Below are 22,577 nucleotides of genomic sequence, written 5' to 3'. Positions count from 1 at the left end.
TGGAAACTCTCTTCTGCCTGCTGTCTTGAAACTTGGAGGTTCTGGCAGTGGCCCCATCTTTCTCTGGGGCTTCTTGCTTCCCACTGATGCCCTCCCCCACCCTAGAAGAACTGTCATCTCTCCCTCCCATCTCAAGCCTGGACTGGAGAGAGACTGAGGAGAGGCCCAGACTGGAGCCAGGACAATGTGGCACAGGACATTTGAGAGTGTCTGAAGTTGCTGGCATTCTCAGCAGGTCCCTGGGCCCATCCTTCTCAGAAGAAGAGATGGCCTCTCTGTTGTGTTCTCTTGAGGACCCCTGGAGATGGGGCTTCCTGTGTTATTTTCATCACACCTCACCAGAGCCTAGAACAGTGCCTGGCACACAGTGGAGGCCCAGTGAATGCTGAATGACTGCATGGGGTGCCTGTGGGACATTTATGTGATCAGAGAGCAGATGAAGATTCCAGTTCATATTCACCTCATATTCAACTCAGGAATGAGTTGGGGACAGGGCCAGGGAGGTCACAGATGCTTGTAACTGATGTCCAGAGAGATAGCTGAGGAGCAGGGCCCAGGCAGGTCACACAGCAGGAGTCAAGCAGGTAAGATGTGGTTTCCTTTCAACTGAGACATCCTTAGCATATTAAACACAGTATCTTTCACTTCCACAAAGAAATGTACTCTCTCCCACTTCTCTTGAACCGTGAAGCCCTCTCAGTCCATCCTTGGTTTCCATGGATACAGGTGAGCAAGAGCCCAGGGGATGATGGGGAGTGCTGCTGGGAGCAGTCTGGGGGAAGTCTTCTCTGGGCAGCCACCCTTGGCCCCAAGCAAGGGCCACCATGTAGGAACGCCCAGTTGTGCCAAACCCGACAGTTTACCAACAGCATCCAGAGATTCAGACTTTTATGTGAAATCTGGTTTTTGGATGTTGGCAATTAAATTTAATTCTTTTTTAACCTGTTAAAATAATAAACGTGGAACAAATCCAGTGTGAGGACAGCCAGGGAAGAAAGGCCAGGAAGCAGCAACATCCCAGCAGTGGGCAGAGGAAGCAGACAGATGACAGCCTCTGGAATGCTCGGGGCAGGGACGCAGGGGCAGGGCAGAGTGTTTCCAGAAGTTGCCAACAGTGTCATACAGGCAGATAAGGCCAAGGAGTCCCCATAGCATTGTGTTTCACAACAGAGCGACAACATTTGCCAGATCAGTTAGCAGAGCTGGGGCAGCAGCCCGGGTGAGAGGAACAAGGAGGGCTGGTGAGATGTGGAATGAGAGGAGATGAGAGACTGTAGACAGCTCTTAAGAGGCTTGGCTGTGGTGGGCCAGGAGGAAGCTGGACCACTAGCAGCCAGGATCAGCTGGGTGGCCCAGACGGGTGGAGGGAGGAAGCTGGGAGGCTTCTGCCCAGGGAAGGTGGTTAAAGAAGGGGAAGTTGGGGGAGGGGGTGGACTGGGAGGGGAGGGTGAGGAGCAGAGAGCTCCCCCCTGCCCGCCCCCACCGCCATCTCAGGAAAGAGGAGCTAGTCTAGATGGAAATAAACATAGCGTGGGGGTACCCGCTCTGAATGCCCCAACCCTCTGCTAGGAACCACAGAGCAATACCTCATATATAATTTAATCATAGAATATCACTTAAGAGAGAGCCTCAGAGAGTGACCTGTCTAGAGCCACTCAGCCAGAATGGGTCTGCTGCTCCAAGGATCAAAGCCTGCAGTGCACCCCACCACACCTCCCAGCTGCCCCCCGACGCCCCCGCCCCACAAAGAGCTGCAGGGATCACTGTGTTCCAAAGGTGGGGTGTGAGGCTGTGTGGGTGGAGGCTATGGGGACTGGGAAATGTCCCTGTGCCAGGCAGGGAGGCCATTAGCGCCCTTGGAGAGTACAGTTTCCAACCGAGGGGGCAGAGCCCACGGCAGGGGGCACGAGTGGGCAACTGGAGAGGCAGCGGGCAGGGGAGGGGCTTTTGCCCGCTCTGAGCGGTTTGAGCTCATTTGAAGTCAGCGGGGAGAGATGCGGTGCAGTGCGAGGGACTGTTTCACCGGAGTACAGAGTACAGAGAACTGATGATTCTGGGGCTGCCTCCTCAGTGCCAGGTCCCATATAGCCTTGGAACATTCACAGTCCTGTGGACCCCTCCAAGCAGCCCTGCTAGGGGAAGGAAGCTGAGGCCGTGGGCTGAAGCGCTGAGCCCCACAGCATGCAGGGACCAGCCGCTAGGCTGGGATTCCAACAACCCCGTGAGTGAGGAAGGGCTCCTCCCTAACAGGGCCTGGAAGGGGTGGGGGCTGGGGCCGGGGCTCCAGGGGCCACAGTGGAGCAAGAAGCTTGCTGGGAGTCTGGGAAGAACTGGGGGGGGGGGGCAGGGGAGGAGGCGGTGCAGGGGTGGGTGGTGCAGCGGGCTGGTCTAGCCCTGGGAGATTGTGTGGTGAGGTCACCACAAAGTGGCCACAGAGGTCCTCCCTCTCAGGGCTGGGGCAGGGCGGAGCACTAAAAGGCCAGTTCAGCTTTCACCCATGTCCTTGCCAAGGACAAAAGTGACTACTACTTGGGGATTATGTAGATTAGGAAGGACCCTTTTAGCTGCCATTCAAACTAGTTTTAGCAAAAATAGGGATAATTTGTCTCATTTAACTGGAAAGGTCAATGACAGCGGGAGTCTCTCTCAGCTTGCTTTCTTGCTCACTATTTCTCAGCCCTGTTTTCTTCCTGCTGGCTATATTCGCAGGTGGGTGTCACCACTATTGGCAAAGATGGCCCTCAACCAGCCCCAGGCCCACATCTTGCCTGCCCAGTAGCTCCAGTGGAGCCTTTCTTGATGGTTCCAGCAATAGTCTCAGAGCCGACGCCCACGGGACTGACTTGGGAGACATGTCGATCCCGGAAGCAGAATCTGCCTCGGGCCACCGACCCAGGACTACGTGCTCCCCTTGGGAGCCTGCCGTGGAAAAGCAGCCAGAAGACAGGGACAGGGACACCTAACCGTGGACATCCCCAGCACTGGGCACACTTCCTCCCCTCCAAGCCTGGGAGACTCCCCTCTGAGTCTAGCCCCCTAGCCTCCACAGCTGTAGCCTGAAGAACTACTTCAGACCAAACGACTTTAGGCCACAACCCCCGGAAATGAGGGTGCTAAGAGGGGAAGCAGGGAGAGCCCGTGGCGTCAAGTGACAGAGGACAGGCTTGGGTTCCCATCCAGACTTTGTCACTCACCAGCTGCACACCTCAGGGCAAGTCACTGCCCCTCTCTGAGCCTCAGTTTTCCCAGCTGTGAAACTAACGGCTGCCAACGTCAGCAGCACCTACTATGTGCAGCTGGCCATTTTAAGCACTTGCTCCTTTTTTTAAATCCTCAGACGGACCCTGTAAGGTAGGCACCATCATGATCATCCCTGTTTTATATAAAGTTGAAGAGGAGGGAGACAAGAAAGGTCCAGCAACAAGTCTAAGTTCACACAGTTGGCAAAGTCTGTGCCCTGTGCCGTGACAGCAGTGGACTTACCAGGAGCAGAGCTGACTTGGTCGGGTGGCTGGCCCCATGCCAGGGGCCGATGCCTGGGAAATGCGGTGAGCACTGGAGCAATGATGGGTACTCTTAAAGGAGTGCCTGGTTGGAACTTGGCAGAGACCGGACAAGGGCAGAGAAGGCTCTGCTGAGGCCAACATGTCAGCCTTAAAACCTTCCCTGAGAGCTGTGGAGAAGCACAGAATGGGAAGACAGGCATGGGACGTGGGGGAGAGCCAGGCTTTGAGTAGGAGGGGAGAGAATTCTCACCTTTTAAGCTTCCATCCAGTCACATTTTGTCCTTAGAAGTCATCAAAGAGAAAACTCAGAGAGGGGAAGCCTTTTAGCCAAGGTCACACAGTAAGTGATGAGCTTCTAGGTCTGAATCCTCCCTTTTTCTTGACTTTTATACTCCAGAAGCCACTGGGCCAGCCTCCCAGTGTGGAGGGGGACTTGTGCTCTAGCGATGGGAGAGACCCAATAAGTTAGTGATGTGAAGGGTGATCAGTGCTGGGAGTGGGAGACATGAAAGCCTGGTGGGAGGACCTCCAAGGAGGCACTGAGGCCCACCCACTAAAGCTGGGCACCTGGGTTTGTTTCGGGGGTAGGATGTGGCTGAAGAAAGGCAGATTCACAGAGGAGAGGGCAATCAGTGGCCACCTTCCTCCCAATGACAAAGGAAACTGAAGACTATGATGGGGCCACTAAATTTGGCAACTTAAGGATCCCTAGTGCCCTTGGCTGGAGCAGTGCCAGGGGCAACAGGAGCAGGAGAAGATGGATTGCAGATCTACAAATTATAGGATGGAGATGATGTGGAGGGGTAAAGGGTAAGAAGACCAGAAGGAGTAGGCTCCAGGACCTGTAAGCAGGGAACCCTCTTTTCTCCCCCTGAAAACAGAGAAAACGGGGCATGGGACATATGAGGACTCTGTACTATCTTTGTAATTTCTCTGTAAATTTAAAACTGTTCTAAAATTAAAAGTTTATTTAAAAACATAGATGGCAAAGAGGTGAGAGTGGGGTGGCTGGAGAGAGTTTGTAGGTGGCTGAGGGGAAGCAGGAATTTGAGGAAGGGAGAGCGTGCTCATTGGACTTCTCTTTTTTGGATGTGAAATTGAGTGAGCAGGAGGCTAGGGAGGAGGAGGTGGTGGGGAGTTCTGAGCTGGGACACGTCAAGGGAAGCAGGAGGGGAATGACGCCTGAGATCCCTCTACCTACCCCTCCCAGTCACCCCTTGGCCCTACTCTGGTCTCCTCCTGCCCCAGAATCCCACTGACTCTGCCCGGGACTTGCTTCAAGTGGGGGCTGTGGAGAAACTGCCAGGGCCAGGGGTCCATGGGCATAGTGGGTGCAGAGCTCCCCAGGCAGGTGTCTATGAAATTCAGGGTACGTGAAGAGGTTATTCGTACTCTAAGCCTGGGACTCACTTCTGATCAACGTACACTGATCTCTCTCTCCTCTTGGTGTAATTGATTACCCAGCTCGAAACTCAGAGGCCCAGCTGGGGATCACCTCCTCCTCCATCTCCCAGACAGGACCAAGTAAGCTTGCTTGGTTCTGTCACCTCCCCCCATTAGATGCGGGTGGGAGGCTTTGTAGGAGGTGGAAAAGGCTTCTTAGAGCTAGGGAGGGTTTCAGGGTCCCACCTCAGCAAGGGGTGGAGATGTTCCAGGAGGCAGTGGTGCTCACTCCCTAATAGGGAACTTCTATGCTTGGAGCTTTGGGAAATAAAGATGTGGGAGGCTGGTCCTGTAGTGTCATTGGAGGAACCCTGCCTGGGAGTCTGGGGTTAGATGCTGCTTCTGGAACTGTACTTGGGATTCCTCTGAGAGGCCTGAGGCTTGGGAGAGAAGGCAAAGGAATGCCTAGGCTAGCCCCATCTGAGACAGCCCTGGGGGCAGCTAGTAAGGGAGGGGTGCCCAGAAGAGAGGTGGGGCAGGGATGGAGAAGAAGTTGGGAATGCTGGAGTACTGATCCAGGTTGGGGCTGGGCATGATCAAGGAGGCAGGGATGGAGGGGTGTGATTGGAAACTGGAAACCCCACAGGAATCAGGTAGGCTGGACTGAGGAAGGTGCTGCTAGAGAAGGAGTATGGTGCGCCCTGTGCATGGGGTTGAGAGTAGGATGGGAAAGAAATGGGTTGGATGTGGCATGGAGACACAGGTGGCAGTGGATAGTGAGGGGGATGGTTTAGGAGTGGACCTTTCAGAAGTGGTGGGTATGGGCTGCAGATAGGCCATAGTGGCTGGTCCAGTTGGATTGGGGTTGGGGGTTGGGGGTTGGGACACAAATGGATTTAACCTGGTTTGGGTGGGTGAGGCTGGGATAGGGAGAAACTTAAGCACGGAGTGGGGCTGGGCCCAAGTGGAATGAAGTGGATTTGGGACTGGGATCAGCAGCTGGAAAGGAAGAAGGGTGACACTGGGCCTGGGTAGTGGCTGCAGACAGGAATCACGGTGAGGTGGGGTCGCCGCGGGGTATGGGGCTGGGGAAGAGGGTGAGCGCCCATGTCGGGAACACGGTAGGCGAGGGTTTGGGACGTGAGTGAGACGCGCCTGGGGAGCGGAAGGGCAGATCCGCTGCGGGGCGCGGCGTGCAGGGGCGGTGGGTGAGGGGCGTGGGGGCGCCCCGGGGCAGGCCGGGAAGGGGGGGCGGCCCTCCCCCTGGGCCGGGCCAGGGCGGCGCTAGGACCGAGCGCGCGGAGGGAGCGAGCCGGGCGGAGCCTGCGCCCCCCGCCCCCCGCCGGCCGGCTCCCCTCCCCCGGCCGCTGGCTCGCTCCGCTCGCAACGCTGCAGAGGCTTCGAGGCGGCGGCGGCGGCGACTCCTTCTTTCCTTCCCTCCTCCTCTGGACGTCCGTCCGTCTGTGCGTCTGTCCGTTCGGCCTCGGTCCGGCCAGCAGCATGGCCGGCGTCAGCTTCAGCGGCCACCGCCTGGAGCTGCTGGCTGCGTACGAGGAGGTGATTCGGGAGGAGAGCGCGGCCGACTGGTGAGCCCCCCGCCCCCGCCCCCCGGCCCCTTTGTCCCCGCGCCGCGGCCGCCGCGCCTTTGTTTCCACCCGGCTTCGCCGCCCTGCAGCCAAGAAGGGAGGGGGAGACCCCGAAATGGTGCAGCGGCCCGGGAGGGCCAGGGAGGGGCTGCCTTTGTGCGCGCCGGGGGAGGGGCCGGGCCGGGCCAGGCGGGACACTGCCGGGCCCCGAGAGCCCACAGGCGGTCCCAGTTGCGCGGTGGGAGCGGTGGCCGGACGCCGGCCGGAGAGATGCAGGTTCCAGATGTGTGGCCCGGGGCCGCATGGCCCTGCGGGAGCCCATCCCCCGCCCTCTGCCCTCCCGCCCTGGGCCTGGGGGACAGGTGTGCACGGGGCGGCCAAGGGCACCTTCGCCGCCTTCGAGCGGGCGAGGACCGGGCGGGGACGAGGCGGGGACCAAGCCAGCGGAGCCAGCGCAGCCTGCCTGGCCCAGCCCGGCCCGGCCACAGCACAAAGGAAAGCTAGGGCGGGGGAGGAGCTGAGCGGGCTGGGGGCCGGGGCGCCCCGCCCACCGGGGGGCCTCTCCGAGTTGGGGTGTGATGGAAAGACGTTCATTGCCACATAGCAACCACCAAGCGACTCCTGTTCCCCTCAGGGGTCGCGGAGGAGGCAGAGATGAGTCCTCCTCTCCCCGACCCCGAAGGGGATTGCGGGGACTAGACAGCAGGGTTGAGAGATGCCACGGGGACTGAACTGTCTGGCTAGGTGGCCAGCTGGGGTCCCTGAGGCGGAGCTCTCAGGCGCACAAGTGTGGAGGGAGCCCCGAAAGAGGCATGAGAGAGTGAGTAGATCCAGTGAGCCCCTAAGCCTCGTGGCCCAGTGGCCAGAGGCTCTCAGCAACCTGGTGGGGGAAAAGCTGAGCTACCCTCTCCCCCTTCCCCAGAGCTGTGGGAGCGATTGGACCACCTGCTCCTGGGCTGGAGTCCGGAGGGTGGAGGGTGGAAGCAAAGGGGTCCCACACTGCCCCATTCAGGAATCCTCTTCTCCCAAAATACTCTGTCCTGGGACAGGTGCCCGTTCTGTTCTCTAGGACTGATCTTCTCTTGGGAGGCGGGAAACTGAGGCACGGAGTGAGGATAGGTCTGAGGGACCTCACTGGGGCTGGCTTCACCCTTATCCCAGGAGGGCAGTTAGGTAGGGACACTGACCTGGGGGCTGGAGGCGGGGCAGGATGGCCAGGCGTCCATGCCAAGGTACTGCAGCACTGGCGGACAGCCAGGCCTGGAGGGATGGACGCGGGAGACAAGCTCTCATGTCCTGTGGGTCAGTCACAGGAGAGGCCAGCACAGGCTAAGCCGGCAGGCGGCCCACCCATTGTCCCAGCCCTGCCCCAAGGGGGCTGAGATCATGGGAGGAGTTCAGGGCAAGTGGCCAGCTTGGCCTGGTGGAGGAGCTAGGCTTGGGGTAGGGGCCTTGCCTGCAGAGAGGCACAGCTTGCCTTAACACCCCTCTCTCGCCCTCTGGTCTGGTGGTTACTGTCTACCATCACCCCATTTCCCTCTAACCTCTGGCAGCCCAGTGCAGGGACACACAGCCACTGCTGGGCCATCTCCTGCTTAGCTGGAGCCTGGGCTCCTACCTCCCAGCAGCATCCATGTGGCCAAAGCAAGTTATTCATCACTGGCATGCGTCACCCCCCATCTGGGTTGTGTGTGGGACACACACACACCCTTGCACATACACACATTTGGTCAATCCCGAGGGCCTAGATAGCATTTTGTAAAAAGGGTGTGAGTGTCCCATCCTGCAGAGTGGGGCATGAGTGCTCCCAGTGCCCAGTACAGAGCCAGGGGTACAGTGGAGTCTTAAGACACAGGGGCAGACCCTGCACTCAGAGACCAGAGGAGAGCATCTTGGGTACAGTTGCTGTCTTGGTCAGGGGCATGGGCACTGCCCTCCTGTACCTTGCCTCCTAGGGGGAGCTCACTTCTAGGTGGCAGAGGCTTTGAAATGGACCGTTGCTCCAACTACTCACTGTGTTGACCACACACAAGGGTCTGCTCCTCTCTGGTCCTCTTGAAAAGAGAAAGCAGGGATGGGACTCTGCCCAATCTGGGACCCCCAGGGCCCTTCCAACTCCCAACATGCTGAGAGTAGGATTGTCCTGAGGGGTTCACCTGCCTTTGGTCCCCCCACCTCAGCTGAATGCAGGATCTCCCTGAATGCAGTGGCTACATTCCAGCCCCACCTCACCCTCGCCCAGTGTCCCTGGCCTGCGCAGTTTCTCAGAGTTGGTGTCAGTATCTTGGATATTTACGGGGGCTGTCTTATGCTGGCCCTGGGACCCAGTGAGTGAGAGGTGTCGACTGTCTGAATCAGCTATCTCCGCTTCACACAGCTTATAGTTAGAGGCATTGTCTGTCTCGAGGGGTTGAAGCTGAAGAGACATGTAGATTCCTGGGTCCCCCATCCTGATACCTCTGATGTGTTTGGAAGCGCAGATCTAATGAGATCTGGGGCTCAGAGGCTTCTTGCCATCCGTGCTGGGGTATGGTGGGTGTTCTGGGGAGGGACAGCTTAGGGCAGGACTTCCTTGGGAGCTGGTATTGGGTGCCTGAGGGATTTCAGCGGGGGGTGGGGGGGTCCCTGAGGTAGAGAAGTAGGTCTGGCCCTTCTCTGGAGGAAACCACATAGCCAGAGGCTCTCTGGTGGGAAACTTGTCCACTTGTGTTTGGGATTAGGGAACTATCCAGCAATCCCAAGTGTTTAGTATGGATCTGGAGGTCTGGTTGGAAAGGCGGGCAGGGGGCAGAGGTCAGGATTTGAAGGCCTGCTAAAGGCTTTGAACTTAGGTATTGTTTCTGCCAAGCAAGGACTGTGGCAGTTAGCAGAAAAAGTTGGCCGGGGTGGGTAGGCAAGGGTTAATCGTGCAAGGGGTCCTTGGCAGGGCTGGTGTTCCTGGTCCTCAGAGAGGCTGACAAGTTGTCCCACGGGGGTTGTGCTACCTAGAGCAGTGTCTGGCAACCAGGGTCTTTGAGTTCTGCCTCTGTTTCTGGTCTATGGAATGGAGAGGGGCAGACCCCTGCTTCTCTGAGGGCCCTTTGTTCCCAGTGGTGGTTAGGGTAGCCAGACAGGTGGTGGGACAGCTGTGCTGAGAGGCAGCTGCCAGGGTTGGGGCCCAGGCAACAGTTGGACCAGGAGCTTCCCAGCCCCACAGCCCACCTGTGTCCCTTTCCGGAGAGGGAGGGCTCCCGGAGAAGGGGGGTGGGGTGGGGGCTGGGGATCATTTGGCCCTGACAATGACTTGTGCTGACCTCATATGAAACTGAGCCAGGCCCTCCTTTCCTTTCCTCCTCCCTCTTTCCTCCCTCCTCCTCCTTCTCCTCCTCCTCCACCCCCCTTCCCTCCTCCCTCTTCCCGCTTTCCCTTCCTCCCCCTTCCCTCCCTCCCTCTTTCATTTTTCTCTTATCCCTTCACTTCATTCCTTTCTCTTCTCTTTCTTCGTCCCCCTCTCCCAGTTTCTCCCTCCCATTCTCTTCTCCATCACCCTGTCTCTTCTTCTAACCCCCACCCTCCTCTGCCTGTCCTGGAAGTAGGAAAGGAAACCATGCGGAACGGGCTTGATACATCCTGAGCCTCCAGGACAAGGCCCTTCACCCTTGCTCCACTGGGTTCCCAGGAGGAGACGTCTCTGCCTTCCCTTCCATGAAATGGGTGCTATGCCAGTGCCGCTGGGAGGTGGTGGGGGAGGGAGCCAGGGCAGAAATAGCTAGGGAGGAAGAGGAAGGAGGAAGGCTCCTAAGGTCAGCTTTCTGGTGAAACTAAGGCAGAAGGAAAGGCCAGCACTCCCAGGAGGCCAAGGCCTCCTCAGCTCTGGCAGAGGCCTGGGGCTGGAAGGCCAGGAGAGCATTCCCACCTCGGGTCTGAGGCTGGGCAAGAGTGATGAGAGTGACTGCGGTGACCTCATCCCCACTTCTGAGAGGCAGAGGTTGAGGCCAAGGGCATGTCCCCAGGGTCCTTTGTGTTCAGGAGAATGTGGCTAGAGTGGGCCCATCATTTGTCAGTTGCCAGGTTGTCATGGTTACCAAGGGATGCCCAGCAAAGAGAGCACCAGGTTCTCCTCCCCCTTCCTTGCCTTGGGGGGAGGGGTGGTGGGTACTGAGAACACGCCAGGTAGGTTCCCCGCGCCGGCCAATGGGGGCTGAGGATCCTGGTAGCCAGGGAACGGTAACCAAGGAACCGTCGCCTTGGAGTCTCCATCTCACACCCGCTCACTGGGTTGTAGGCTGCCAGGGCCCGAGCTCTGAGAATGGGACACATGGGCTCCCTCAAAGCCAGCGACCAGGCAGTGATTTCTGCCCCCTTGCCTACTCCCCACCTGACTCTTGCCTCCCTCTACCAAGACCCAGGCTGCCCCCAACGGGGCTTCAGCCAGAAGTGGGGCCTAGCTCTGCTGTCATGATGACATGGCAGTGCTAGACCAGAACCCCTACTCCTGTCCTGCCTCCTCTGGGTCCCTCCTCCTCCCCGGAGCCCTCCCCGCCCAAACTGGCGGCCTGGGCCCTGTCAGTTCTCTGAGCCATCCCTCCCTCTCCCCAGGGCCCTGTACACATATGAGGATGGCTCAGATGACCTCAAGCTCGCAGCATCAGGAGGTAAGAATTCCAGCCATTCCTCTGCCTTCCTCTCCGCCCCCTCCTCCGGTTGTTTTCTTTCCCACCCTCCTGGCTCTGGGCCATCTCCCTGCCTGCAGCCAGCGGACCCACACTTGTCTGCCTGTGTCCTTCCTCCAGCCATCCCAAAGATCCCCACGGTAGGGAGGGAGGGATCCTTGCTTGCTCTTTGATTATGAGAAGACTGAGCTTCAGAAACGGAGAGCGACTTGCCCAAAGTCACACAGCTAGGAGGGAAGGGGCCTGGCAAGGATGGCCCAGATCACATCCACTTTCTCCAGAGCTCAAGAGTTTTATTTTACCTCACTGGGCATAGCACTGTGTGAGAGGTGATGATGTGCGAAAAGTGAGACATGGGATATGTGAAGAACAAACACTTCCTTGGTCCTAAATCGGGCCCTGGGAGATTCAGACAAAGCTTGCTGCTGCCTGTTGTCCCTGTCTCACAGCAGCACAGAGCTGTGGGACCTCCAGATCTCTGGGTGTGCTTGCAGAGCCCATGAGAGGAGTTTTTCCTTCGGGTTCTAGGCCCTTTGCAGGGCAAGGGTTCAGGAGATGGGGAGTCTGGCTTGATACCCTCCTTATTCCCCCAGACGGGGGTCTGCAGGAGCTTTCCGGCCACTTTGAGAACCAGAAGGTGATGTACGGCTTCTGCAGCGTCAAGGATTCCCAGGCTGCTCTGCCCAAATACGTGCTCATCAACTGGGTATGCAGCCGTGGGCTGGGGACAGGAGGGTAGGCCCCAGGACACTTGCCCCTCTCCCCACTTCACCTACTGACGCCACCAGAGAGAGCCCCACTAGTCCCTGGGGAAGAGAATCCAGGGTCTCAGGCTGTTGCCCCCTCTTGTTTTTTCCCAACCCCCTCTTTGTTGGGTACTTTGCAGGTTGGTGAAGATGTGCCTGATGCCCGAAAATGCGCTTGTGCCAGCCATGTGGCTAAGGTGGCTGAGTTCTTCCAGGTGCGAGTGGGGCCAGGACTTGTGGGGGCGGGGCCAGACCCCCAGGGCAGCGTCTCTCTGCTGGTGGGGGTCACGGGATGGAGCCATGCTACCTGAATACACCTTCCTGCTGCAGGGTGTCGATGTGATTGTGAATGCCAGCAGTGTGGAAGACATAGATGCGGGTGCCATTGGGCAGCGGCTCTCCAACGGGCTGGCGCGGCTCTCCAGCCCTGTGCTACACCGGCTGCGGCTGCGTGAGGATGAGAACGCTGAGCCGGTGGTCAGTGTGTGCCTGGGGCAGGCCAGCCCTACCAGGGCTTCCCCTGCCTCTTCTGTGCCTGTTCATCTTCACCCTTTTGTGAAGGGGAGCTCCCAGAGCACTCAGCTCATTTTCCTCACTCATGCCAAGCTATTTGACTCTGCAGGGCACCACCTATCAGAAAACTGATGCAGCTGTGGAAATGAAGCGGATTAACCGTGAGCAGTTCTGGGAGCAGGCCAAGGTGTGGACCCCGGCCCCAGCCTTCAGGCTGAGCTGCCCCTCCTCCTGATCCCACCCCAAGGGACAGATCTGGCCTCTGTCCCCAAGTCCCTCGCTCATGTGTCCCACCTTGTGCGCTACCCCAGCTGAAAGAGGGAATCGTTTTGGCTTAGCCCATAAGGCGTAGTTCCCAGAACCTTCCAGTCCTAGGTCGGGGTGGGTTGGAGGGGTGGGGGTGGGCCCCAGCTTAGGGCCTGCACTGCCTTGGCATGGGGGGTTGCAGAAAGAGGAAGAGCTGAGGAAGGAGGAGGAGCGGAAGAAGGCCCTGGATGAGAGACTCAGGTTTGAGCAAGAGCGGATGGAGCAGGAACGGCAGGAGCAGGAGGAGCGGGAACGGCGCTACCGAGAGCGGGAACAGCAGATCGAGGAGCACAGGTTGGCCCTGCCCCACCTTACGCCACCTGCACCAGGCCTCGTGCGGACCCACCCTAAGGTGTGCATGCCGGCTTATCATTCCAGGAGGAAACAGCAGACTTTAGAAGCTGAGGAGGCCAAGCGGCGGTTGAAGGAGCAGTCGATCTTTGTAAGTTTCTAGCCAGGGCTCGCCATCTTCCGGTGAGAAGTGAGAATGGTCCCTGTGTGCCTGGGCCTTGGCAGGAGGTCTGGGAGGCATGGTTATCAGTGGCTTGGGGACAGCTCTGGGTGTTCGGAGTACCTCTGCATGGGCACAGAGTGTCCCAGAGTATCAGGCCGGTCACCCAGCCATGGAGGTCTCTAGTCCCTGGCTGTGGAAAGAGACCTCCTTGAAGAAGCTTATTCTGTAGACTGAAAGAGAAAATCTACCCTGACCCAGACCCTCACTGACCAGCCCCCCGACCCCACCCCTCCTTGGAGCCTAAGAGGCTTGGGGTGGATTAGACACTTACTGCACTTGGGGGACTGGAGGCCTGAGTCCCACTGCAGTTGTGCTGCAGAGCCACATGACTGAGTTTGGGCCAGCGTTGGGAGCATCTGTGCACACGTGCGTGTCGTTCGAAGGGTGCTGTCTGGCCTCCACACCTTGGCATGGCCCACAAAGTCACACTGGAGTTGAGTCTTCATGCTTTGAATGGAATTTTGTATTTCAGAGCTGAGGTCATTCAGGTGGGAGCATGGTAGAGTTCCGACTGGGAGGCGGCCAGTTATCTGGCTGGGGCTGTGCTGGCCAGTTGTGCCATGAGGACCCAGACAGGAGGCTGGGAGGGCGGAGGCCAGACAGCCCTGCAGCCCCTGGCTGGAAGTGGCTGTCACAGTCCATTACAGTCACACCAGCCCTGGTAGTGGGGACGGTGAGTGGATAGTGAGCTCCAACTTTAAGCGTTCATTAGGTGGGCAAGACTTTTCATAAAAGTAACTGATAAAGCAAGATTATTTTAAATGGTGCCAAGATGTCCGTAAAATGTGCCATCTTGACCATTTTTAAGTGTACGGTTCAGTGGCATTAAGATTCCCAACAAATTCACTTTGTACAACTGTCATCACTGTTTATCTCCAGATTTTTTTTTTTCAATCTTTGCATATTGAAACTCTGTCCACATTAAACACTCAATCCTCATTCTCTCCTCCCCCAGGCCCCTGGCAGCTGCCCTTCTGCTTTCTGTGAATTTGATTACTCTTAAGTACCTCATTTGAATGGAATCGTGATTTTTTTTTTCCTTTTGTGACCAGGTTATTTCACTTAGTACAGTGTTTTTAAGGTTCATCCACATGACAGAATGTCTTCCTTTTTTTTCTTTTTTTTAAAGATTTTATTTATTCATTTGAGAGAAATAGACAGAGAGTGCACGCAAGCAGGGGGAACAACAGACAGAGGGAGAAGCAGGCTCTCCACTGAGCAGGGATCCTGATGTGGGACTCAATCCCAGGACCCCAGGATCATGACCCGAACCGAAGGCAGACGCTTAACCAACTGAGCCACCCAGGCGCCTCAGAATGTCTTCCTTTTTAAGGCTAATAATATTCCATTGTATGTATACCCACATTTTGTTTATCCATTCAAAGCAAGGTCACTTTGAAAAAGCTTATTTTGACAGAAAATTTCACACACATGCACACAAAGGCTGATAGACTAGTATGGTGACTCCCTGAAGTGATCACTCTTCAGCAGTTGTCAGAGTTTCAGGAGAAGTCTTAAAGTCTCGTGCCATTATTAGTCTCATCCAGCCCTTCAAGTGTGGCTCATATGATAGTGACAGTGGATGTTCTAGCAGGTCAGTGTGGTACCCTACAACTTCAGGCCCTCTTAAGAAGGTCCCATGTGAGAACTTTGGAATTTAGAACGATAAAATGCTTTCCTGTTGCTTAAGCTGTTGTTCTGCTTTCTTTTCTCTGTGAAGAATTGCCTGGCTTGTCTGAGTTCCCATTTTGCCTGGGCTGCCAGGGAGCTCTCATGTATCTGAAAATGCTAGGGCACAGCAGGGCTTTTGACCCTATGATTAGTGTACTGATCTCACTTTCCAACCCGTAGCCCTAATTTGTTTCAATGTTTCGCTCTTTGTTGGTAGTTCAGGTTTTGTGGTGAGCTTGCCTCCAGTCCTTTTTCTGAATGAGGCAGAAGAATCCGGTGAGATCTCCCAGGCAGGGCTGGAATACCAGCAGAGGCTGCTGGGATATAATTTATGGGAAGGCAAGGGGCCTGATTGGAGCCCAGTGGGCTGAGGAGCAAGGGAAATTTGATTGAAGGAGAGAGCTAGGTAGGAGGAGGACTTGAGATCTCGTTCTGGAAGACGCAAAGCTGTGGTTGGAGTGACAACTCTTGAGGCAGATTCTTGGAAGGGTCATTCTCTTAAATTATCCTGAGAGAAAAGCTGAAGTTTTAGGTTATGTGCGCAAAACACAGAAGCCCTGTGACTCCCCCACCTTACCTGCAGCTTCTTCCCCCCTCGGCCTCAGCCCCTCATGCCCCATTTGCCACACTCACTGCAGGAGCAGCACTGATCCAGAAGCTTGGCTGTCGTGAGTTTGGTTGAGCAAGCACATGCCACTGACATGTGCCACCACATGCCGCTGGCCACTGAGACACAGATCTGACTGCTCGGTCCTTGTCACACACGGAGGATGGGGCAAGGATCCCAGAAAAAGGAAGTTAGGATACAGTGTACTCTGCAGTGTGTGCCTGGACCACCTTGTGGAAACCCAGAAATGACCCAAATAGGCTAGGGACCTCTTCCCCAGGAGCCAGTGTTCCTGCTGAGGCTGGAAGCGGGAAGAGTTGGACCTGGCGTGGGAGATGGGAATTTGGGGCAGGAGAGCTTGAGCTCCTGTGCGAAGGCGTGGAGGGGGGAAATGGCGTGCCTGTTCCAGGAATTGTGACCACATCATGCTACAGGGTGTGTGGGTGAGTCAGGGCAGGAGGCGGGTGTTAGAGAGGTGACAGGCTAGATCAGACAAGGAGAAAGGGGATGTGAGACAAACAAGGGGCCCCATCTACCTTTACTTCTGGGTAGCAGCCTCAAAACTGCAGTGTAGTTAGCTGGTACAGTGCAATAGGGAATGGTGGCGACTGCAGTGAGCGGGACAGCATGTGCCTGGGGTCAGGGTCCCTGCAGCGCAGCTCTGGCCAATAGTTGTTTTGGGGTGTGTCCATTGTGGCCAGGGCTTCTGGCATTAGAAGAGAAATTGGAGATCCTGGTTTTAGTATGAAACTCCTGATTTTTAAATGGTAGCAACTAATATGTTTTTAAAATACCATACTGGCAAAACAAAAGCTGTCTGTGGGCCATACTCTGCAAGTACTCACTATAATGGTGATGTTGAGCTAGAAAAGATCCTGGTCTGATGTGGATTTTGGAAAGATCTTGTACGAGAGGAGAGCGAGGGGCAGGTGACTAATGAGAACGCCTTGGTCATGATGCCAGGATCAGGGCAGCAGTGATGGGGGGTGTGGTTGACTGGGTGCTGGAGTAGGAGGCCCAAGAACACTTGGGTATAAAGCAGGGAGCACTCCTGAATGGTCCTGGATGTCTGGTTGGATCTGGGGGTGAAGGAGCAGGAGGAGCTGAGCCGGGTGCCCAGGGGCCTGTCTGAACTGGAGATGAGGTGGCCCCGGGCCTTGCAGGTGGAGAGAAGGAGCTACGTGACCGGCTGGTGCAGGGAGCCAGAGGTGCCACCATCAAGCCCCTTCCTGCCAGGTTGTGGAGAAAACGTGGGGCCTGTAAGGAAGCCAATAGCTCAGGGGGAGTGGAGTGCCCAGGACACTGTCGTTTGGTTTCCAGGGTGACCAGCGGGATGAGGAGGAAGAGACCCAGATGAAGAAGTCTGAATCAGAGGTAGAGGTGAGAGCTGGGAAGAGGGCGAGTGAGGTGGGCGGGGCTTGCCTCCTCTGGGCCTGCCCTCACCCTTCCTCCGTGCCCCTAGGAGGCAGCGGCCATTATTGCCCAGCGGCCTGACAACCCGCGGGAATTCTTCAAGCAGCAGGAACGAGTTGCATCGGCCTCTGCAGGCAGCTGCGATGCACCCTCACCCTTCAACCACCGGCCAGGTAGTCCCAGGTCCCACCCCCACCTGACCCCAACTTCTCAGGTTTGGGGCCTGAGCCTCTCTGCGACTCTTTCTTGGAAGGGAAGCCTTGCCCAAGGACCCCTTGGAGAAGGCAAGGCCATTCACTGAGTGCGCTTTCACCCACCAGTTCCATGGTGGCAGGACCAAGAGGGGCTCAGGCCCGGGTCGGTGTTGGCTTCGGCTGAGCAGTGGGCAGTGCTGGAGGTCGTCTGGGCAGCTCTGGCATGGGCTGAGGCACCCCCCTGGCTGCAGGGAGCTGCCCCACTGAGGTTGAATTAGGTCTTGCCTAAAGGGCTGCGGGTGCATGGGGGACAGGCTCTGACCCTAGGCCTGAGTTTAAGCAGCCTGGAACCAGCACCCAGCGCAGCTTCCACCTCCCTCCACAAAGCACCCTTCCGCTCCATCCGCTGCTCTGCGTGTTTTCCCCTGCTGTGTGCTTGGCCCTGTGCTGGGGTTCCAGGGGTGGGGCCTGCTGTCCCGTGATGCTTAGAGGCTGGCTTGGTGTGGCAAGCTCATTGCTGTGCGTGCCTGGCGCTGGGGGGAGTCATCTGATGGCTTGAGGCTGTGGCCTAGTGTGGCTGATTGTGTGCCCTAGCTGAAGGCACTTTGGACGTCTAAGGCCAGCTCTGGGGGCGGGTAAGGCCTTGGGGCGGGGGTGGGGGAGACTGACCCTCTCTTGTCCTCTGTCTCTCTCTGTCTGTCTCTCTCGGCAGGTCGTCCGTACTGCCCTTTCATAAAGGCATCGGACAGTGGGCCTTCCTCCTCCTCCTCTTCCTCCTCCTCCCCTCCACGGACTCCCTTTCCCTATATCACCTGTCACCGCACCCCAAACCTCTCTTCCTCCCTCCCATGTAGGTAGCAGCCCCAGGCTTCAGTGGGAGGGGTAAGGAGGGCCCCGCTTCCCAGCAGTGCCCCCACCCTCACTCCCCTAGCCTGACCGCTGATCTCTGGTGTTTGTCCCCAGAGCAGGTACTACCTGCCTCTTTCCCTTGGCCCTGAAGGGACACTGGCCCCAAGGTGCCTGACTTATAGGATCTGGAGCTGTGGTCTGGCCCCTGAGGGGCCTGGGGGGGCTCCCAGCCCCCACCCAGACTCCATACAGGAGGTGCTGGCCAGACCCCAAGGTGGACAGTCCTGGTCCCGCCTGGCTCCCTGGCTCTCCCTGACCAGCCTGGGGCTTTGTTTCACAGGCAGCCACCTGGACAGCCACCGGAGGATGGCCCCTACCCCCATCCCCACCCGGAGCCCATCGGACTCCAGCACGGCTTCTACCCCTATTGCCGAACAGATTGAGCGGGCTCTGGATGAGGTCACATCCTCGCAGCCTCCACCACTGCCACCGCCACCCCCTCAAGGTGAGTGAGGGGCTACACCCTAGCTGCCCTGGGGCTCCCACCAGTCCCTGTGCTGGCACCCCCATGTGGCCATGGTGACAACTCAGGGATCTGAGCCCTCCGCCGCCACCCAGAGTGTCTTGCGGTGGCTGTGGCCGGGAGGAGCCCTGGTGTTGCAGTCCAACCTGCTGTCTCTCAACCTCAGCGGTTCTCCCTGCAACGGGGATCGGCCTTCCTCCTGGCGCTGCCGAGCAGATTGAAGACCTGAGGAGATAAAGGGGGCTGCAGGGCCCAGGGGGTGTGCTGGAAGGCGCTCTGTGTGGAGCTCTTAGTGGAAGCCTTCAATTCTGGAAGCTGGTGACTCCTCAGTGGGTGGGCTGAGTAGAGTAGGGTGGCTGCCCCAGCCTGCGTCCTTTACCAGGATGCTGACTACATGCCTATACTCCATGTGTGCTCTGACAGAGACCCAGGAGCCTGGGCCCAGCCTGGATAGTGAAGAGACCAGCCAAGAGGCCAGAGCAGCAGTCCCTGAGTCCTGGGCCAGCCCCACGGAGGAGCCCCCACAGGCACCGGAGCCTCCCCCGGGGCAAGGCAGCCCCACGGAGGACTTGATGTTCACGTCTCCAGAGCAGGCTGTCCTGGCTGCCCCTCTGGAATCTTCCGTGGCCAACGCCGTCGCATCTGACGCCCCGGCCGCTGATGCCATTGAAACCGACACTGCCACTGCTGACACCACTGTTGCCCACACTGTCACCCCCGCCACGGCCAGCCTCATTGACCTATGGCCTGGCAATGGGGAAGAGGCCTCCACAGCCCAGGCTGAGCCTAGGGTGCCCACACCTCCCTTGGGTGCCGAGGTCACTCTGGCAGAGGTCCCCCTGCTAGATGAGGGGGCTGAGGAGCCACTGCCACTGGCAGGCAAAGGCTGTGCCAATCTTCTCAATTTTGATGAGCTGCCTGAGCCGCCAGCTACCTTCTGTGACCCAGAGGAGGAAATAGAAGGGGAGCCCCTAGCTTCCCCCCAGGTCCCAACTCTGACCTTGGCTCTAGAGGAGCTGGATCAGGAGCCAGAGCTGGAGCCAGAGCCAGAGCCCCACCTGCTGACCAATGGCGAGACCACCCAGAAGGAGGGGACTCAGGTGGGGCAGGGACAGCCTGGTGGAAGGGGTGATGGGAGGGCTTCTAGCAGGGGGTACATCATTTCTCTGCCACCCACATTATTAGAGGGAAGCTCCATACGGTACTTCCTCCTTGGGCCTGCTTTGCTTTTTTGTCGAAGGCAGGCATATGTTTCCCTGGAAACCACTGATGGAATCACTGGTTGCTGGGGAAACGAGCTCAGGCCTGGTAGGTCAGCCCTAGTTCTCCTGGGTGGGACTCAGTGACCTGGAGCTTCTTCCTGCAGGCCAGTGAGGGGTACTTCAGCCAATCACAGGAGGAGGAGTTCGCCCAATCGGAAGAGCTGTGTGCAAAGGCCCCGCCACCTGTGTTCTACAACAAACCTCCAGGTGAGTACTGGGGTGGGAGATGGGAGGAATTCCGGTAGGGGGGCTGGGTTCCGGTGTGAACATGCGTGCGTCCACGCACACAATGGGTTGGCGGTGCTGGGTTCAAGTGTTTGTGCACACACACAGCCACGGCTCCCAGGGGTTGGGGGACATAGCCGTGGATCTGCCGGGCCTTAACTCCCCTCCCTTCCCAATATCACAGAAATCGACATCACCTGCTGGGATGCAGACCCAGTACCAGAAGAGGAGGAGGGCTTCGAGGGCGGTGATTAGCGGTGGCGCCCGCCCTCAGGCTGCCCTTGCCAAGGCCGCTCACCTGTGCTGGCCTCTGGCCAGACGGCCCGCCACGCCTGCACTCGCAGCAGCTCCGCCTGGCACCCACTCCGGATTCCGGCCCTGGCCCGGGACTTGGCCGCTTCCTTACCCACAGGGCCTGACTTTTACAGCTTTTCTCTTTTTTTTAAAGTTGATAGGAGACTTGTACAGTTGACTGGTTTAACTCCCGTTGGTAGTTGAGACGCTGTTGCAAATTCTACCCCGTCCCCGCCCGGTCCAGATTGTAGCTCTTAGTCCTCCCTGCTCACTCAAGCTGGCCGGGGTGGAGGCCTCACCCTACTTGGGGCCTGGCGTCGGGGGAGCTCTGGTGGGAAAATGTCCCACCTCTTTTCCTAGTTTTATGTTTCTTGGAAAAATATCACTTTGTATTCTCTGTCCAGGGCTTCAGATATTTTGCACGAATTTTAAAACATGGCAATAAATGGCTCGTGGGCTCTGGCTCCCTGGGACCCCCTCCCCGCCCATCTCTTGACCCCTCCCCGCCTGGCCCAAAGGAAGTAGGCCCAGCTGGGGCCCCTCAGCTTCCAGGCCCTTTCCTGCCCCCCTCCTGCTGGGCAGGTCCCAAGCTGGAGGCCCTAGGCGCGGATCAGGTCAGGGCTATCAGTGGGGCCCGGGGCTTGGACGGCCCCTCCCCAACTCCTCCCTCTTTGCTTGGGTTCCTTTTTCACGTTCAGTAACTGTTTTTTGGAAAGCACAAACTTCTGTAACGGGTCGTGCTCATGTCTGTTAATAAAGAAATCCAGATCCCTTTGGGCCTGCGGCTTCGGGCCTCTAGGGGCAGATCTTGGGTGTGCCGCCTGCCCTGACCCCAATTCCCAACTCTTCCCACCTCCAAGGTCACTGGGGCCACCCTCACCTTGATCTGATGGGCAGGAAAGGTAGAGTCTGGGGCTCCCAAGGGAGCCAGCCTATGAACTTAGGTTCCGCACCCTCAGGCCAGTTTGTAGCCAAAAGTTGCCCTCAGGTTCTGTCCCACCAAGGCCCAGGCACGTCTGGCTACCAGAACCTTGGGCTCAAGCAGTGCGTGTCCCCTCCGCTTGTACCAAACCAGATCACACACCTTTATTTTCCTCAAAATGTAACAAACGGGGTAAGAAATCCCTCCCTCCCCCCCCCCCCCCCCCACAGTCCAAGGGAAGCATTTAAAAAGCCCCGCAGTCAGGCCACAAGTCCGTGCGGGTGGGGCCCAGAACGCCGGGCGCCCCTCTATACGGCTGTAGTCCTCCCGAACAAGGGGATGGAGACCGGCAGACGCCAAGCTCCATGCTCCAGCGGCTCGCGGCTGCTGAGCTCGGAGTCGGTCCAGCTGGGGAAGACCCGGCGGCCACGGTCCGCTTGCAGACAGAGCGCAGGGCAGGGTGGCGCGGGCCGTGGAGCGCTGGGCAGGTGCAGTGCCGACGTGTAACCCCGGTCCAGGAAGAGCGGCTTGTAGCTGGGCGGCGGCTGCTCCTGTTTCTCCGAGCTATCTCGGCGGCTCAAAAAGGGTGTGACGATCTTGCGATAGAGGCCGCGCGTGTCCGTGAGCACCTCACTGTAGGGCGGCGGCGGCTCGGCCATCAGCACCGCCTCTTCATAGCAGGGTGGCTTGGACATGTCCGATTCCGCTGCAGAGTAGGAAGTGGTCCGAAGGGTGAGGCCCCTGGTCCCCCTACGGAGGCCTTGGCCAGCTGCCAACCCCAGGCCCAGCCCGCTTCCTCCAAGATACCCAAAGAGGCTGTCCAGTGGAAGCCTCACAGGTCAGCAGCGACCCTGCCCACCCTTAGTGGCCCGCGTTGCACCCCCACCCCTCCACCCCCCCCCTCGGCGGAGGTCTGGACTTACCTTGGCGTGGGTAGCTCCAAGGCCTCGGCGGCACCGCTAGGTGCGCCGGCGGCGGGTGCGGAAGCGCGTGGTGGTGTGCGTGCGGGTGTGCGTGTGGCTGTGCCGGCCCGTGGTGCAGCAGAGGGTGGACGTGCACGTGCTGATGCGCGTGCGCCGGCGCCTCGAGGCGGCCGCGCTGCGGTGGTGGCGGCGGCGCCAAGCCTGGGGGGCTTCCAGCCAGGCTGCCCTCGAGCTCCAGGGGTTCCAGCTCGAGGGCGCGTAGGTTCTGCTCACGTAGTCGCTCCTCCTGTCGCCGTTTGAGGCGGCGACGCAGAAAGCTGCAGAAGCAGCAGAGTAGGACGATGAGACCCCAGATGAGCCAGAAACCGGCGAAGCACGTGAGGAACGTGTAAGTGCCCTGGGACATAACCATGGCGGCGGCTGGGCGGCGGGTCCTCGGCTGCTTCACTGGACACTGGGCTCCTCTGCGTGGCCCCGGGCCCGCGCCA

General features: G+C 58.2%; 2 protein-coding genes across 4 annotated transcripts; one reads left to right on the top strand and one right to left on the bottom strand.

Annotated features, from left to right (window-relative positions):
- Nucleotides 1-6,230: 6,230 nt before the first annotated feature.
- Nucleotides 6,231-21,022, top strand: DBN1 (drebrin 1). Of its 3 annotated transcripts, none has more exons than XM_047731043.1 (15): nucleotides 6,231-6,475; nucleotides 11,054-11,109; nucleotides 11,721-11,833; nucleotides 12,014-12,088; nucleotides 12,204-12,350; nucleotides 12,496-12,573; nucleotides 12,835-12,986; nucleotides 13,071-13,134; nucleotides 16,805-16,864; nucleotides 16,947-17,070; nucleotides 17,804-17,941; nucleotides 18,281-18,445; nucleotides 18,887-19,563; nucleotides 19,830-19,932; nucleotides 20,135-21,022. In XM_047731043.1, exons 1-15 carry the CDS (start codon nucleotides 6,390-6,392, stop codon nucleotides 20,203-20,205), a joined length of 2,109 nt encoding a protein of 702 aa, XP_047586999.1. In that variant the 5' UTR covers nucleotides 6,231-6,389; the 3' UTR covers nucleotides 20,206-21,022. The 3 variants fall into 3 exon arrangements, with proteins under 3 accessions (XP_047586999.1, XP_047587001.1, XP_047587000.1); XM_047731044.1 differs by lacking the exon at nucleotides 6,231-6,475 and adding an exon at nucleotides 10,041-10,164; XM_047731045.1 differs by lacking the exon at nucleotides 17,804-17,941 and having other exon boundaries at nucleotides 6,233-6,475.
- Nucleotides 21,023-21,367: 345 nt separating this feature from the next.
- PRR7 (proline rich 7, synaptic) lies at nucleotides 21,368-22,513 on the bottom strand. Its single transcript, XM_047729888.1, has 2 exons — nucleotides 22,090-22,513; nucleotides 21,368-21,872 (listed from the first exon to the last, which is right to left on the bottom strand). Exons 1-2 carry the CDS (start codon nucleotides 22,499-22,501, stop codon nucleotides 21,475-21,477), a joined length of 810 nt encoding a protein of 269 aa, XP_047585844.1. The 5' UTR covers nucleotides 22,502-22,513; the 3' UTR covers nucleotides 21,368-21,474.
- Between the last annotated feature and the right edge of the window lie 64 nt (nucleotides 22,514-22,577).

Source organism: Lutra lutra, chromosome 5, assembly GCF_902655055.1.
Source record: "Lutra lutra chromosome 5, mLutLut1.2, whole genome shotgun sequence".
Taxonomy (NCBI): domain Eukaryota; kingdom Metazoa; phylum Chordata; class Mammalia; order Carnivora; family Mustelidae; genus Lutra; species Lutra lutra.
Note: the sequence above shows the minus strand (reverse complement) of the source record. Positions and strands in the feature narration are given on the sequence as shown.